The sequence below is a fragment of the Canis lupus genome, chromosome 31, assembly GCF_048164855.1.
Source record: "Canis lupus baileyi chromosome 31, mCanLup2.hap1, whole genome shotgun sequence".
Lineage (NCBI taxonomy): Eukaryota > Metazoa > Chordata > Mammalia > Carnivora > Canidae > Canis > Canis lupus.
In genome coordinates this window covers 39,816,538-39,834,615 of record NC_132868.1, presented here as the reverse complement: position 1 = coordinate 39,834,615, position 18,078 = coordinate 39,816,538, and the positions used below count along the sequence as shown (strand labels likewise).

Genomic DNA, 18,078 nt, shown 5'->3' with positions numbered 1-18,078 from the left:
GGCTTTGGCCATGTTGGTGATGAGAGAAAACATAAAAAGGGGCACACACTACACTTTGCTCCTATGTAGGGGACAAAATAGCTCCTGTTGGAGATCTTTGAGTCTTTGAAACAGCAGTCAAAGATATGTGAATTCTAATTCCAATTTCGCTTCTACTGAATAGAATTATTCACGCACTTCTATTGCTCTCACCAGGTATTCAGGAGGATTTCTCCTGCAATCTGGTGAGGAAAATATGTAGAAATAAATCACATACTTCCTTGTTAGAATGGGAAAGATTAAGAAATTCAAAAGAGGGAAAGTATTCTTACTGAATATTTTCTGGAGAGAACAGTAAAGTTTATAGCTTTGGGAAATTATTTCATAATAATTCATTCAGTATATATTGAGCACTGACTGTAAAACCCTGTGATAGATAATATAGAGAATACAAATATTTTAAGACATAGTTCCTATTTTTAATCCATCTGTTTTGGAAGAAAGAAAGAGATACTGAGTCCATTGCAAAACCATGTGATTCATATTACATGGTTAGGATTTAGATCAGATCAATTTTAGTGGGTCTGATTAGGCTAATGCTCATGAATTAGAGAATGCCTCAATATGACCTTTAAGAATAAGCAGGATTACAATAGACTGAGGAATGTACACAGGGCTAGAGGGAGGGTAAATTTGTAGGAATGAAATTCAGACCAAAAAACGCAGCATGTGCAAAATCATGGAGGTAGAAAAGTCAAGGCTTTTTCAGAGACTGTACATTGCTATTTTTGTCCCTAAATCAGAACTGAGCAGTAAGCTCAGAGAATACAACTGCAAATAAGACAGTCCCTGACTTCAGGAGTTTATGTCCTTGGGAAGGGAACAGAGAAGCAGACAATTACAGTAAAGCGTGATTTATGTTGTGGCTGAGATAAAACAGACTGCCCAGCTTTAACCTAGCCTGGAAGTCGCAAAGACCAGAGAAAGCTACCCAGAGGAGGTACCATCTAAGGGAAGTCCTGATGGATGATTTTGAGTTGGCCAAGTAAAGAGAGGGAGGATGGAGGAGTGTGTGTAGAGAACAGGGAGGCCAAGAACATGATGCATCTGAGGAACTTCAGAAAGTTTCTTTGTATTTGGAATCCAGGATTTATGGGAAGAGGATGAGGAAGCCTATTGATGTAAACAGCAACTGGGTCATACAGGATTTTGGAGGTTAGGGAGGAGGTTGTTTTAACATCCAGATCAGAATGGTTGAGGATCAAAACTACGGAAAGTCAATGAGGATTAATAAGAGAATACATATGAGATAGATAAGAGATCCATGAGAGAAGATCCCCAGAAACCCGATTTATTAAGGAAGGGTTTTCCCACAAGAAGTCACTATGAATGTATTGCTATAGAGGAGTGATGTAGTCATACTTAGGAATAAAGCCAAGGTGAGAAAGACAAGGTGGTACATCCAAGGAGAAAGGATAGAACAAGTTTGCAAATAGAAAAATAAAGGTTGGGGTCATGGAGGGCAGAGGTGAGGGAGGAACTTAGGAAACTTAGGATCTGCAATGAGCTGTTCTTTTTCAAAGAGGCTAGTAGAGACAAATGTAGGTAGAGGGTAGCCTTTGTAACGAAGTCACCTTAGCTGGGTAAATGCACCTTGATGAGTCCTTTTACCTGATGTACAGAAGAGCGGTTAGATGATTTGGACAAGATATCTAAGGCTGAATCCTCATAAGAAAGAAACAATAGTATGAACCTCAAATCACCTCTTCACTTTTCTGTTTTGTTGGTCTACGCGGCGAAGAAGGATATCATATTTCCTGTAGGTGAACATAGTTCCCTTCATGTCAAATGTATGTAAATCTATAGTTTGACAATTCTTGGGTTTGGGTGAAAATAATTTTCTGATTTAGGAGAGGGAAAGCAAATGTAGTTTTAACAATGGATTTTAACTGTGGAAAATTCCAGGGGAAATTGACAAGACTGACTCTTATTGATGATTATTGTCTTGATTGCTTCTTCCCTCTTAAGATTTTTCTCTGTAAATAATGAATTCTTTAGCTTTAGCTCTCATTATCAGAGCTCTCAATCTTTCCCCATGTTTCCCCATGTAGTTTTCATAGTCTTTGAAACAAATATATCAGCTTATTTTTCAAAGAATCTTTTGGTAGCCAGGAGAAAAAAATACTCATAGTTCTCTCTCCTTAACACGTGTGTTCACATCTGCTGGACAGTCCAATTCTTTCCTCCTTCCCTTCCCAAAAATGTTTTGTTGGAAACTGTGCACACATTGCTAAGCTTTTTTGTTTTGTCTCCCAAGACACTGTGTAGACGATGTGCAGAATGGCAACCTGATGTAGACACAAGATAGATGAATGTTAAGTGGAGTTGGGCCGTCAACTAAAGGATTTCTCTATATACAGTCTTGCTCACATGGTACCCAATTAACCTTTTATCACTTTTTAAAACATACAGAGCTTCATGGCATGAGCTCATTCATCTTTGCTAAAAGCCTTCGTGGGAATTTGAACAAAAGTAGTTTCCATTAAATTTTCTTCAACTCTAATGTGCAGCCTTTTATTACTTCCTTTTAGGTTTTTCTTCTCTCTCTCTTTCTCTCTCTCTCTCTCTTTTATTAATAGCTGTTCTTAGGCTTTTTAAGGCTTAGAGTGAAAAAGTATAGAAATAAGTCATGTAGCAAAGTGTGGGCCCTGAGACTCAATCTCAAAAAAAAAAAAAAAAAAAAAAAAAAAATTATGGCCAGAGAATCAGAGATGCAGTAGGTGTTTTGGGCAATGGATAAGGAAATTAGTCAGAGTGAAATCAGGTCTCTCAAAAAAAGAATCAGAAGACAGTCTACTCTATTGCCATACAATTTGGGAAGAAACCCACAGCCACCAAGAAAGATACCTAGAAGATGCCGAGACAACCACTTGTCTTTAAGACGCTGTACATGGTAGAAATCCCTGGCAGCACTACGGTGGCCTCTACCAAGCATTTGGTTTGGGTCTCTAAGTCCAGGAGCAGATGGAGGCATAACTCCTGTTGTTGCCCTTTCCTGACTCCAATCTAGACCAAAATACTCAGCCACTAGAGTTCTTTTCTTGCTGCTATTTTCTGATTATAGGACTCAGCAAACTTATTATTCTTAAGCTATTTTGATATTGAGTGGCGGTTAGAAACTAAGGTTATAGATAGGAATATTGTTTATAACCCAAAACCCCGTGGCGGCGCACGTGAGAAGACTGGGATCCTAAGCCAGAGGACTTTCCCCTCACTGGATGGATAATTTTAAACTTTTTGGCAGCTTCCTATTTGGAAAAAAGATGTCACAAACTAAGGGGGAGGCAGGTTTAAATCACAGGCCTGTAAGAAGACAGGCAGAGGTCGTGACCGTGCACTATGGTTTAGTTACCATCTTGCTTTTCTACAGTTTTGTAGATTTCAATGGCTGAAAATAAAATGTTCTTATCTTTACAATAAAATGTGTCCATTTTATTCAAGTCTGAAACATATCAAAATCTTGACTTGTTCGGGATAAAATAAAGCTAACCTCCTCCTTACCTGTTATGACAATTTAAATTTCAGATGGAGCAAAGATTTAACTATAAACAGTGAGGCTGTCAATATAGAAGAAAATTTGATTAGATTTAAGTTTGAAATAAGGAACATCTTTCCAAGCAAGATACCAAATCCAGAAAATAGGAAGGAAACACCGATACATTTAAATGCTAAAACGCAAGCATTTCTGCCCTGCACAAAATAACAAAAAATTCAAAGGAAACTTGAGCAAAATTATTTGCAACACACATGACGAAAAGTACTGATTTTATTTATCTATAGACAGCTCTTATAATTCCATAAGAAGAGATTAAAAAACAAATAGAAAAAATATACAAAGTAAAGGAAGACATTTAATATAAAAAGAAATACAATGGCTTATAAGCATAAGAAAAGATGCTTTACCTCAATTTAAAAATGCAAATTAATACAATAATGACATTTCTTTTATGTTAAAATGGAAAGATTAAAAAAGTGATAATTACAATTTTGGCCAGAGTAGAGGGAAACAGGCACTCGAATACAATGTTGGTGGGAATGTAAATTTGTATAACATTTTGAAAAATAAGTCAGGAAATAGTAAAAGAAAGAAAGCAAGAAAGAAAAGAAAGAAAGAAAGAAAGAAAGAATGAAAGAAAGAAAGAAAGAGAATATCTTTTGTTCCAACCTGTCCATTTATAAGAATTATTCCTTAAATGTACTTCCACTCATGTGTACAATGTTCAAGGATAACATTCCATTGCTTATAGAAATTTCTGTTTTTCTCTGATTAACAATGATTTTTTTTGTTGCTTTTTTTTTTACATCCTTCCCAAATTCAGCACAAGAATTATAAAAGTTATACAAATCACACTTTTTTTTTTCACGTGATGGAAATCTGTCAGATACTTTATCACTTTCCATTTTATTCTAGAGCCGTCTCTCCCTGGGTCCCCAGCGTCACATGATGAAGCTGGACTGATTGTTTTCTGGCTGTCTCTCATCAGACATTCGGGTGTTCCCTTGATTTTTCTCCAGGATCCATATCTCCTTGGACTAATAGCACTGCATTCATATTTTGCTTAGACATAAAATTATAGGTTGATCATAATTTCTCCTTAAAAAAATATGAAAGCCTTTATTCAAGGCATTTATTCTTATGGCTTCCAGGGCTGGTGTGGAGAACCCCTTGTCTTCTTCTCTGGAAGCTGTGAGGAACTTCTCTTCTGATGTCCTGACATTTCATGACGGTGGGGCTTGATAGGATGCTTTTTCTAATCCGTTATAGAAGGCAGTTGGAAGGCCCTTTCACTTAATAAACTCATATCTTTTAAATCCAAAACATTTTTATGTATTATCTCTTTTATTACAATCCTTTTTATTTTATTTTATTGTAAAATCATAACAGTGGTACAGTGGTACAGAGAAAACTTATGGAATAAATGTTTGGTTGAAAACATCATCATAAGAGAAATATTCTGGAGAGAAACACTCAGATTAAGAAATAGAACTTTACAAATCACCCTAAAGTCTTCCCCATGCACCATCTCAGTCACATCTTCTTTCCTCTCCTATAAATAATCACCATCTTGGGGGCTTGTTATCCACCTTGCTTTTCTTTATAATTTATCACCCAAAAGTACTACCCTAAGCAGTAATTTTTAAGTTTAAGTTTCTTTTAATTTACATATTATCCCACCATATTTTTTAATTTATTTGTTGAGGAAACCAAGAGATGTAATTGGTAAAATGTTCTGTAGTTAGAATTTTGTTGATTTCATCCCCATGGTGTATTTTAACCTGTTCCTTTGTTGTATTTATTTCCTGATTGATGGACCTACAGACTTCATTGGATACATTTTGGGGTGCAAGACCTCTTCAGAGGTAATGTTCAGAGTTTCTATTCAGGACGCACATGGTAGCTGGTTGTTTTTTATGATGATACCAGCCGTTGACACTAGCAACAGTTAGATCCATTAATTCATTAGGAGTGAGAAAGGGTGCAACTCTAATACAATGATTCCTTATTTTATTAGCTGAAATAGCTTCTATAAAGTGTAAATTCTTTTCATCCACTATTTGGCTACTTAGTTATACAGTTCATAGAGGAGTAGTAGGGCAAATTCTTTAATGCTTCTTTTTAGTTATCAGTTTTCCAAACAACGAGTTGAATTCCAATTATCCTCCGTAAGTGACAGAAGAATTTGCCTTTAAACAATTACTAAATTACGGATTTTAACTTGATTTATTTTAATTAATGGAAATTATTCTTATTGATGCTCAAACTGTCTTATCTTTAGATAGATAGTGAGATATGAAAGTTGGCTTCTGAGTCTTTTTTATGTATCCAAAGAAATCTTTGACAAGATGTTCCATGTTCATCTTGTATAGTTTGTCCCCTGGTTTTCTCTCTCTCTCTCTCTCACTCTGTGTGTGTGTGTGTGTGTGTGTGTGTGTACCCATGTGCACACGTGCATAGGGAATGTCATTTCAAGACCACGATCTGAGCTCTGGAGATGCTCTTTGCTCCAGGCTTGGTTATTGTTTGCATAACATTTTTAGTGTTTATTCTGACACTTCCATTTTAAAATCCAAACCATGGGGTTTTAACTTGACCTCTTGTATCTTGCATCAGAATATCCTTTCTTCTGCATTAAGAAGGCTGGTTCTCAAGACAGTGGAGATGATAGAATTAGCAAATCACAGTATTCCCCATGTTGTGTAATTCTTGTTGTATGGGTTAACAGTCTCAGGGCAGCAATAACACTATTATCAAAACCAATATGATGACTATAATGATGGTTTTTATATGTGATTTCCCTATTCTCCTCACATTTTTAAAATAGTTGTACCGTGTCTACATTGTCAAAGCATAGAGCTTTCCACCTTACCCTCATTTAGTCATAGTTCTTTGAGCAAATATATATTATTTGCCCATCACCAGTCCTTATATCAATGTCACCATTCTGCTTGGCCAAGGGTGATGGTCTGTTAAATTTCTCAGGAAGTGTTCATAGGAACAATATTACCTGTGCTCTTGAATGTCGATTAACAGTTTGTTGTGGCCTTCATACTTGTGTCCTAAATAAAGTTAGTTTATGGCAAGATATAAAAATCATTGGCTCACATTCTCTTTTCTTTTTTTTTTTTATTTTTTTTTATTTATTTATGATAGTTACAGAGAGAGAGAGAGAGGCAGAGACACAGGCAGAGGGAGAAGCAGGCTCCATGCACCGGGAGCCCGATGTGGGATTCGATCCCGGGTCTCCAGGATCGCGCCCTGGGCCAAAGGCAGGCGCCAAACCGCTGCGCCACCCAGGGATCCCCACATTCTCTTTTCTTGAGCCTCTTCACATGCTATTCAATTCTTCTGGCATAAAGCATTGTTTTCAAAAAGTCTGATGATTAATTATATTATGGGAGTCTCCATTATAAGAGATTCAGCCTTTTTAATCTGGATGTGAATGCTCCAATAATTTTTTCTTTGATATTCAATAATCTTCCTAAAATATGTCTTAACAGTGGTCATTTTAAATGTTTTCTCAGATACTGAGTGCACCTTTTCAAAAAATGTAATTTTAAATATTTTTCTATTATTGAGAATGTTTTCTAATAATTGTAGTTTTTATTGTATTCACTCAGGCTCATTTTGATTTTCCTTTCTGAAGACTCCACATATACATATGTTGAGTCTTTTTTGTCTTTTTATTTGAATCTTGAATTCTTTTTCTTTTCTGGATATTTTGCCCTTTTTACCTTCTATTTCTCTTTAAGTATTTTTTAAGCCTTTTAAGGCATTCTTTGGTCTTGTGTAATTTAATCTTTACATTTGAAATCATTCTTTTATTTATAAATCTTTTTTCAGTTTTGTTAAAGCATCTCTTAACTTTTCAAATTCTGATTTATGTTATTATTCATAGGTTGTATTATTTCCTTAATATCTTTTAGTTTATTTAATTTATATCTTCCAAAAATGTTTTAGAACTACTTAGCTATTATCTCTCCTTCTATTCTTCTTGTTCTGGTAGGCTTATTTTTTTTTTATACCTTTTATATTTTTATGAGGGTTAGGGAAAGGAAAGAAATAAAGACGTGTTCTCAATCCACAATATTTAATCAGCCCCGTTTTCTTGTGGATTATCTTTTCTTATTGATTTATAGAAGCTCTCTATCCAACTCAATAGTTAAGTTTTTATTAATTATACATATTGTAAATATTTATTTTTAGTATGTACCAGTCATTTCAAAATATTATTTAATTTATTGAGATTTTCATTTCAATTTCTTATTCTTTCCTTTATGTTATGCTGTTTTGTGTTTTGTTTAATAAATTCTTTCCTATTCCAAGGACATGGCAATATTATCCTATGTGTTCTTCTAAAACATTTAAAATTTGCTTCATATTTATAGTTGCAATTTATGTAGGATTAATTTTGTATATAGTATGACACAGAGAGCTGTTTCCCCCATATAGATAGCTGAAAAGTTTATCCTTTCCTTTTGATGTGTAATGTTCAGTATACACCAAATTGCTCCTTTTCCTTAGGTCTGTTTAGAAGTTTACTATTATTCTTCATTTGTTTCTTTTGAATTGATACTACTCAGTTTTAATGACAGTAGCTTAATAGCGGTAGGTGAAATAGTTGCTCCTTATTCTTTTGCTTCAAAAGATTTTGGCCAATCTTGACCTTTACCCATCTAAGGTCTAAACACAAACACAGAAACAAACATAATCTGTGGCAATTTTGATTAGAATAGCTTTAGATTTATGGATACATTTGAGACTTATTTTTATTTACTTCAACTTTCTCATAAAGCAGATATCTAGTGTGCTTTCATGGAACATGTCGAGAAGAATTTTAAAAAAACAATATATAGTGATCCCTGGGTGGCTCAGCAGTTTAGTACCTGCCTTGAGCCTAGAGCGTGATCCTGGGGTCCTGGGATCGAGTCCTACATCAGGCTCCCTACATGGAGTCTGCTTCTCCCTCTGCCTGTGTCTCTTCCTTTCTCTGTGTGTCTCTCATGAATAAATAAAATCTTTAAAAATACACAATATATACATATAGTGACCCCAACATATATATGTAGGCATACACATTTGCACATGTTTGTATATGGACAGAATATTTGTAGAAATAGGTATACAAATTAGCAACTGTCAGTGGGGAAGGGGGAGGGGAGTGGAGAATTGGGATCTGAGGTGGGAAGGTTTTTTACTTTTCACTATAAAATATTTTATCATATATGGGTTTTTTTTTTAACCTTGTGCATACTTTTTCTCTTAAGCAATCCCATTTGAAGACTGCACTTGAATGGCCTATATCAGCCTCTTAATTATGACAGGTGATTGTTGTGAGAGTTGGGGAAAATATCATAGTGACAGAAGCACATTCTTTTTCCATAATTTCTTTCATTTAATAAGCACCAGTAACTCAGAAACCTCTAAATAGGGGTTCTATTTTTTAATGTATTCTTTTAAATAGGGGTTCTAACGGTAATTATCCCAATTTTCTTACTCAGGATGACTATTACATCATTCAAATATTTTAAGTGGAAGAAAACAGTCTTTAAATTTATCTGATAATGTCTCTTGTGCTATGTGTATAGAGAAAACGAAGACTTAATCAGTTGCTTGCTAGTAATTAAAGAACAAAGGCTATCATTTTTCTATCATTGGTAGCTCAGTGACTCATAATAATAGATCCTTAATAAGTGTATCTAAAAGTATTGATAAGCTTGTGAGGGTGGTATTACTGGTTTGTTATGGGGTATGATACAGAATCTAGGATATAGTTAGTGCTCAGTAAATGTTAGCTGTTAATTTTCTCAGTATTATACATACTATTTCTATTACCATTGTTCCAAAACTTTGTCCTCAGCCTGATTCTGCAATAGTATCTTTTTTAAATTATCTGGGTAAAAATAAAAAAAGTATGTTTATCACTTTATTGGATTTCATTAGTCTGGGATGGATAGAAAGATTTCATAACCTGGAAAAATGTGATGAATCTAATGAGGTGGAATTTAATAGTATCCAATATCCTGAAGGTAACACTCAAATGATTAAGGACAGGATGAAGGCATAATTTGCTCAACAGCAGGGCGTGTGGAAATTTTCAGGAGTTTTTTTTTTTTTTTTTCTTTTTCTTTTTTTTTTTCAGGAGTTTTAATAGGGAGTAGGTCTCAATCTAAATTACTCGTGTGCTATGGCCACCAAAGAAGATAACATTACGATAAGTTATATTAAAAGAATACAGTTTCTACAATGAGGAGATTGTTAATAATGCTGTATTAGATAGGGATCAACCTATACCTGAAGGATTTATTATATACAATCCTAGACATCACACATCTTAAGAAATACAGGCTTGAGAGACTATTAAAAAAACTAGTGATCAGAATGGTGAAGACTAAGCTATTTTGTATTAAAAATGGGAATTTTTCTCTGAGAAGAAAATGACTCATGGAAGATATGAGGGTTGTCTTCATATTTTTAAAAGGAAGTCATGAGATGGAGATTTTATGATTTTTCAAAAGAAAAGATAGAATAACAGATGATTATAAGGAAGAAATTCAAATGGTCTCTAAAGTAACCACTTGCTTTAGAATTGCAGACCAGTGGTGTCGTGCAGTAATAAGGTTCACAACCACATTTTGGGACTGTGGTAGAGGATTAAGGAATCAGCTAAGTGGCTGGATCAGATGAAATTTAAGCTGGATATTTCATGTTTGATTTATTTTGGCATAGTGTGGTGTGGCTTCAGATATGGCTATATTTATTGTTGGGAAGGATTGTCACACACCTGTGTTTATTGATGGACTTGGTCAATAGCATTCAACTAATATTGCTGTGAACTCAGCCAATACTGTTTTATGTTGACTATTTTGAGCCATATTAAATAGCTAAAACAAACTATTGTATAATGATTTGGTATGCTGAGTAGTACAGAAGGAAATCTGAATAGCTTACGTGTTTAAACCTAGTCCAAGTATGGCAATAGTTGTATTTTATTGGTAAGTGTTTAACATTAAGCCTATTGTGTTTCACATTCAGCACATTGGCCCATGGTGAAAACCATTTATTGAATACATGAATGCCTAATTCTTCCCATTGCTTAATGAGGATGCTAGCTGATAGCTTGCCTGAGGAATGGAGGGAGCCAATTCCTAAGGCGCAACTTCTTTAGATCCCCTGGACACAGTCCCCACAAATTCTGCCTTTAGGAGAAGAAGGCATAAAGAGCAATGGGAGCGGAAATGCAAATGGGGGTGGTGGGAAGGTCTCCTCTGGTACAGAGGAAGTCAACTCCAAGACTGAGGCTGAATATTTTCAGGGAGAGAGAGAAATGTTTTAAGGGGATATTCAAGGAAATTCTCCTGAATTGGGGGAATAGGACGTATTTCAAATTATGGCACTCTGCTGGAAAATACTGTATTCATGTAAACATTTATAGAATATATTTGGGACTGCTTTTTGAACTCAGAAATAACATTCTGCAACCTGTAAAAAACATAGTAAAAATGTAATCATGTAAAACAACATCAAACCCTAGAAAACATCTAAACCTTTTTGTGGAATGTGAAATTCTTTGAAGGTTGTTTGGAACTGTTTACTTGGTACTGATGGCTCTGTGCGGCCAGAGACCAGCAAAACAGTGACAGTTCTTTTATTTAGCCACTTGGAAATAATGATCTTTAGGCCATATTTTGGGAAATTCTATGATGTCTTATTTGTTTAACTGTATTCTTACCCGGGGCTATGTACAGATGAGCGATGCCCACACTTCACTCAGTCCTCCCTGCCGAGATCATTATTGATTAAATAGAACAAGAACAAGAAATACATCATTCTAGATTTTATTTTTCTTTGTTTCCAGGGACACAATTTGAACGAGGCCTGGATCAAGGATTAAATTCATTGTCTCATCCTAAATATTATTAATCTTATTCTCTAAGGACAATGGATTATGGCTTAAAGAGATTTATTTAAATATCCCCTCTCTCTCTCTCTCTCTCTTTTTAAGAAGTGGCCATACATCTCTACAAAAAGAACTATTTGGAGGCAAAAAGTCATTAATTTAAAGTTGAGAACTTTTTCTCCCATTTTTTCCTTCCTCATTTCTTCACTCATTCCCTTTTTTCTCCTCCCTCTTTCTTCTTTCTTCTCTGACAAGCTGTGCAATAAGTGAGCCCAAGTCCCTGAAATTTACTCTCCAGATTCTTTCCCTGCATTCACCAGAGGTGAAGAGACCAGAAACTGTCATTGTTTCCATCAAATTGGACCTATCACCACATGTGTGGGCAACACAAAGAAATTGGAAAGGAACATTTATCTTGGAGATGTTTTTGTGTGTGTCACACAGAGAAGGAATTATTTCTGAGTTTAAAAATAGCCAACACAACTTGGAAAACACGGTAATATTTATTCATGATAATAAACGTGTTTTAATGAAACCCACGGATGTCCAAACACAAACTGAATCATGACACCCGATGGCCTTTTTTACAAAAACCATGACATATGTCCCAGTAATTTGCTAAATGAGATGAGTGCAGGAAAATGAATCAAAAACACTAAAATTCTTTTAAACATTCCATCTAATATAGACATCAACCCTAGACGTGGCATTCTAAAATGTTCCCTTTTCCTTAACTTCATCTGCTGAGTTTTTGTTACTATACCTTTACACATTTCTTTAAAGCTTTAATTGTTATCGTTCGCTTCAACCAAAACTGCTAGCACTTTGGCTTGACCTTCTACAAAAGATTAAAGTCTATAACATTAGTACAGATGTCGTAAGATATACAGAGTCATTTGTAAATGTGTGAGTCTGAAAGGGCCCTCACAAACATCCAATAAACCACGTACCAAATAATGTGTATATATATATATACCATGTGGTATATATGACGGTTGACTAGAAAGAAAAACGATATACTTTCTAACTTATGTTTGTCTCTAACAACTTCAGACTCCTTTTAAGTTAAATTTACCTATTTGGAAAAAAGTTAAAGTTTGTTAGAGATTTAAGTTTCTATACTTAAATACTATTAAATTTGATGTCTAAAAGATTCTTTGTTGTTTTCCAAAAATTCACCTCACTCTTTCCTAGGAATAGTTTGGACCCATTTGCTGCCATACAAAAATCAAACTGAATGCCAGAAGAGACCTTTCTAAATAAGATTTTCTTACTGGAAATTTGTAACATGGTCATCCTGTTGTATCTTTTCAATTGAATTATCAGGATCTGCAAATTTAAAAGAGACAATAAGGTTGATAAGTAAAACTAAATCCCAGGGAGAAAGGCACTTACACCCTGCACACGGTTAGTCCAGTCTGTGTACTCCATAACCTTTGTCAAATGGAATTGATTTCTGGCCTGTGTACAAATACATCAGAGGGCCAGAATAGAGTCAAATCGGAATGCTTTTGAAAGAGAATCAAGGTGGCTACCAAATGTTTCGTATCAGCAGGATATTTCTTTAGAGGCTTCTGTTGGAAATTTGAAGTGTATGGTATCATATCACGTGCAGGAGAGGTATAAGGCTGTTGGAGAAATTCCCTTAGTTTATTGACTAAAAAGCCAACACAATTGTCTTTAACAGTAAAGCTTGACAAGATAATTAAATGAATGATAACAAAATCTCAGCAGGGAAATGCCCATTAATTGAATTTATTTGGGAGCATGTTTTCACAAGTATAGCCAAATTATCTAATTTTCACTCACATTAAAAACTGATAGTCTATAACAACTAATTACTAGAAATGAAGAAAAAGGCCAGTACTTTGAACCAATAACACAGAAGAAAACAAACATCAAAGGATTGCCATGATATTTGACAGCTTCCTAAAAATTCCATTCATCGTTTTGCGCTTTGAAAATCTTTCAGTGAAACTCGCCAAAGAAAAAAATCCCAGTATTTTCTATGTAGCAGTGCCTTTAAAGCTGAAACACATTTGCCACTTTCTTTGCATCTTTTCACAATATTAGTATGTGTGTCAGTTTGAGTGTGTCAACAGGTGAAATAACTGAGAAGAATATAACAATTGAGTTTTGGCATTTCTTTTCTGTAAGAAAATTAGTGCATTGTTTTTCTCTTTTGTTTTACATATGGTAACTTATTTTAAAAAATTTGGTTGCAGTTTTCATGTTGTACAGAACTAAAAAATCAGAATTAATGCATCATTATGGTCAACTTTTAAATTTGAAACGAGAAATGAAATAATCTATACTCTGCTCAGATTTTCCTCTTTTAGCTGCTAGCACGATCTCTCCAAATTCAAATTGGATAGTTTTAATGCTCGAGCAAATAACTTTCCAATTTTCATAAAGATAATGATGAACCTTGTGATACATCTGTAGCAGTCAGCCAGATTTTGTTCAGAGTCAACATATTCAGTAGAGATTTAAAACTATGAAATCTGTCACTTTCATATTTCTAACCTCATACTCTGGAACAACTTGAATCTGGCGAAAAACACCTGGCGATAATTTTATTTGATAACAAAACAATGAAATAAAGTCCATTTTGACCTAATGTTTGTATAAATTCTAAGCAGCCTTGACGATCTGCAATTTGATCTGAGGGAGGAAAATCTGAATTAATAAGGAATGCCAAAAATATTCCTTTAATTTTGTGACTTACTTTTTTTCTGAAGAAAATCGTCTGAATAAATACATTTTAAAGATATTGGTTAAAATTTAACAATATTCAAAATATTTCTTACATTTAAAAAGTATGTTTCAGCTTTAAAAACAGTTCTTAATGTTCTGTTTATTGTGGGAAATCATTTTACACTCAGAAAACTAGCTGCTGTAATTATAAAACTAACAACTAACACTCATTCACAATGACTTTATCACGACTTGAGAATAATAATAAAACCTAGAACTGCTTTTTTTTTTTTTATCTTCCACAAAGTTGATACTACATTAATTTAGAAAAAAGACCAGGACTATGCTTTGTTTTCCTAAATCATTTCCCTAAATTAATATGACAAAGATGTCAGTTATGGCATATATAGGTAGATTGATAGGTAAATTTAGAGCAACAGATATGCAGAGAGAGATAAATATGGCCATCATTAAGATATAATAGAATGCTTGATTTTGCCAAGTGAAATAATGTACATGAAAGATTTCACTCATGTCTTATTTTGTTGCCATTTCTATTTCTTTTTATCTTTTGTTTAATCAGTATATTAAAAGACAGTTTTCGGATTAGCAGTATTTCAGATGTTAAGCAATTCTTTGTCTTGGCTCACATTGGCAGTTCACAGTCGAAAAGCACAACCACGTCAGGCAAAAACTGCATGTAGACCGCTCTGGGTTTTGAAGACTTTTTGTTTCTCACAGAGATTTTTATTTGAAGTTATAGAGTAATATCTACATCTAATTGATAGTTAATAATTGGGAGGGGGATTTACAACCAAAGAAATTCCTTGATAGAGAAGGTTTTATCTTTTAGTGTCAGCTTAATGTCTTGCTCGGCACTTTTTAATTCTCTTAGGAGGATAACTTTCTATCCATTACTTTGTGATAGTTTAATCACCCTTCTACTATGAACCTAGCTCTTCTCATTCCATGAAATATTGCACATTTATTTCCAATAGAGCTTTTCTCTGATGATGAAAATTGGAACCTGTGTTTCTAACTGAAAACAATTGGCACATTTTATTTCTACGACACTTGCACATAAGAGATATTTAAAAATACAAAGCTAATACTTTCCATGATTCCTGGGCTTATAAATTCATAATGTCAAAGTTTCATCAGTTTCATCTTAGGTGCGACTTGCCTTCAAATACACTTGTGTTTTCTATAGAAGTTACCTACGTGTCTTCAAAAACCCAACTTGGTCTAGAAAAATGACTCTCTGAGACAGTCATGTTTCTTTTGTTATTTAAAAAAAAGACAAAACAGCAATAAACATTTTAGCTCTTTAATGAGCAAAGATCATGTCTCTTAGCATTGGACTAATAGTCATTATCCAGATTATCTTTATTTCACGCAATGACCAGTGACATGGCCAAGATGTACAAAGTTGTTTCCATCAAGTAGTATACAATTTTTTTTTGTATAATAAGCTTTCATTCTTGAAAAAGAGTAACTGAAAAGAAAGGTTTCTGTTACTGCAGTTAGTTTGTCAGAGAAAGTTCTTTGCATTATCTTACAAACTATCAAAATTGCTAGTCATCTGAAAAAATGTAAAAAAAAATCACATAACTTTAGTCTAATAGAAATATAGTACAGGTAAGAGAGAAAGTATTTATCAGGATGTGCTCTTTAAGTCCATCTCAATTTTTTTTAATATAAATGTACATCTGATTACATATACAAACATTTGGAAAGGTCTGTGATATACTGTTACTGGTAAACAACAGGGGGATGAAGAGTTTCCTGTGGTCTTAAAGTATTCATTTAAAATCACACATACGTGTAAGACTAAAATCCTCCAGGTGTTGACTCTCCTTCTAGGTTCTGTATCTATGTTGTACTCTACTGAGATCGCGTGGGTAAATTCCAGTGAATGAACCTCAGTGAGAAAGATAAGTGATATGAGGAGGGACATGACTGTATATTGAATTCTTATTAGTAAACATTTTGTCATGCAACATGAGTAAATCAATTAACTGAGAACTGTAATCAGAGTGGTAATTTGGGGCATATCCTCATATCATAAAAGACTGTTGCAAGTAACTCTTTGGACACACTTCACCTTTACCAAAAGGAACAAAATACAGAATAACAAAAACCACAGCAAATTATAGATCCTGTAACACATGTCCAATTAGGGCTGTATTTCTATAAATTATTTAGACTGGAATGAAAAGAACATTAAAAACACAGGAATTTTTTTCCTGGGATTCATATCAGCGAGTATTCACCACTATACCTATAGTTTCTTCAAATACCTTTAATAACTAATTCTTCCTATTATCAAAACTACTGTGAATTATTTACTTCTAATTACTTTTGCCCCTTAAAATCTTCTTTAGGTTTTGCCAATTGATAGAGGAAGCTTCTATTAAAGACTCCAATGGGATGAGAAGAATTTTAATTACGGCTTAATCAGCAGCACAGCCACCAAGCATATAAATTATCATGCACATCGTGCTAAAAATATCCAGTTTCCTTTATCCCCACAACTTTATACTGACAGCACTTATGTGATAATGTTGTACCTGCCAGTCTTTAAACTTCTTTGTTTTACTGGCAAATTTCAGCATGAGCCTCTGCTAAGGCCATTAACAGCATTGGTGCTTTGTGTACTTATCCAAATATGTAAATATGGTCTACACAATAAAACGGCTCCAAATAAAAACTGGTGAAAATTATCTGACATTCCATTGGTGTGTCCCTTGTGCATATTCATGGTTGTTTTTTTATTTTTATTTTTTATATTTCAGACATAGTTCTTTCCCGTTTGGTGTTCCACATGCCTAATTCCATTATGTAACATAAATCTTCAAAAAATTAATTCTTGAATGTGAATGAAAAAGTATCATTCAGAACAATTGCCTCAAGCAATTGAAATTCATTTTTAAAGTTGATTTGTGTATATATGTACAATTGAATTTTTTTTTCAAAACCCCCAAAGTTCTTGATATGTATATTCACATAATATTCCTCCTTATTTAAATAGTAAGAGTCTTGTAGGTTGAAAGCCAAGGAATCTTCAGTAATCTTTTACTGCAATCCATCAAAAAAATAGAGTTTGTTTCTCTTATCTGGCTATACCCTGGTTGTTGAATGTGAATGGGGGTGGGGGTGGGGGTGGGGCAGAGTATTGTTCTGTCCTCCGGTGAATGTGTTGAATGTGTGTAAGGGTTGAATCCCTGGTATAGTGTTGGGGATCATTGTGATGGTGTTGGGTGTCATTAAGGGAACATCATCAGGTGACCTCCTCATAGCTAGTGTGTAATCTGGGGGGCAGGCGGTCCGAAGAACCACCTCATGTGGATGGATGGACTCACATTCATGATCCAAATCAGTGTGCTTCATTTGGAGGGACATGATCTCCTCTTCTTGTGCGTGGGTCAGATCGTTGGTAGTAGTGCGCTGAGGGCTGCATCTCCTGTGAACATCGTGTCTCCTCTTATCCTTTTTGTAGTATAGGGCTGCAAAGGCGAGGATGTTCAGAAACAGCAGCGAGGCTCCAACTGCAATAGTGACGCTCAGCTCTGTGGAGTAGTCCCTTTGATCCACTGAAAATGGACTCGGTTGTTGTTTGGGATCATCCTGCTTGGCAGTGGGAAATGCTGATGTGACAGGTACAGAATTCTTTCTCGTAGGTCTGAAAGTGATGTCAGTCGATGGCACTTTAGTTGTTGTCGAGGTATACTGGGAAATGTCATTGAGATTATGCAGATGAGGTACCAGCTCCAACCAGAGGTTCACCTTATTGGCTCTGTAATGTTCTTTAACTCTTGGTTTTAATCCAATATGGAGATAAAGTTGATCTTTCTGGGAATATCTGGTCCATGCTACTTCTTCAAAGCGGTTGGGTTTGGTATGGATGAATTTCGTGTCTTGAGGGACTGGTTGATTTGGGTCA

General features: G+C 34.7%; 1 protein-coding gene and 1 long non-coding RNA gene across 11 annotated transcripts in view; one reads left to right on the top strand and one right to left on the bottom strand.

Moving 5' to 3' along the window:
* LOC140622323 (uncharacterized) overlaps positions 1-16,858 on the top strand; it is a 25,112-nt gene extending 8,254 nt beyond the window's left edge. For both annotated transcript variants that reach the window (XR_012022086.1, XR_012022087.1), the window contains exon 3: positions 16,520-16,858. This is a non-coding gene — a long non-coding RNA (uncharacterized lncRNA). The remainder of the gene's footprint in view (positions 1-16,519) is intronic.
* NLGN1 (neuroligin 1) overlaps positions 13,178-18,078 on the bottom strand; it is an 809,004-nt gene continuing 804,103 nt past the window's right edge. For all 9 annotated transcript variants that reach the window (XM_072808113.1, XM_072808112.1, XM_072808111.1 and 6 more), the window contains one exon: positions 13,178-18,078. In XM_072808113.1, coding sequence (XP_072664214.1) covers positions 17,256-18,078 — 823 coding nt within the window. In that variant the 3' untranslated portion in view covers positions 13,178-17,255.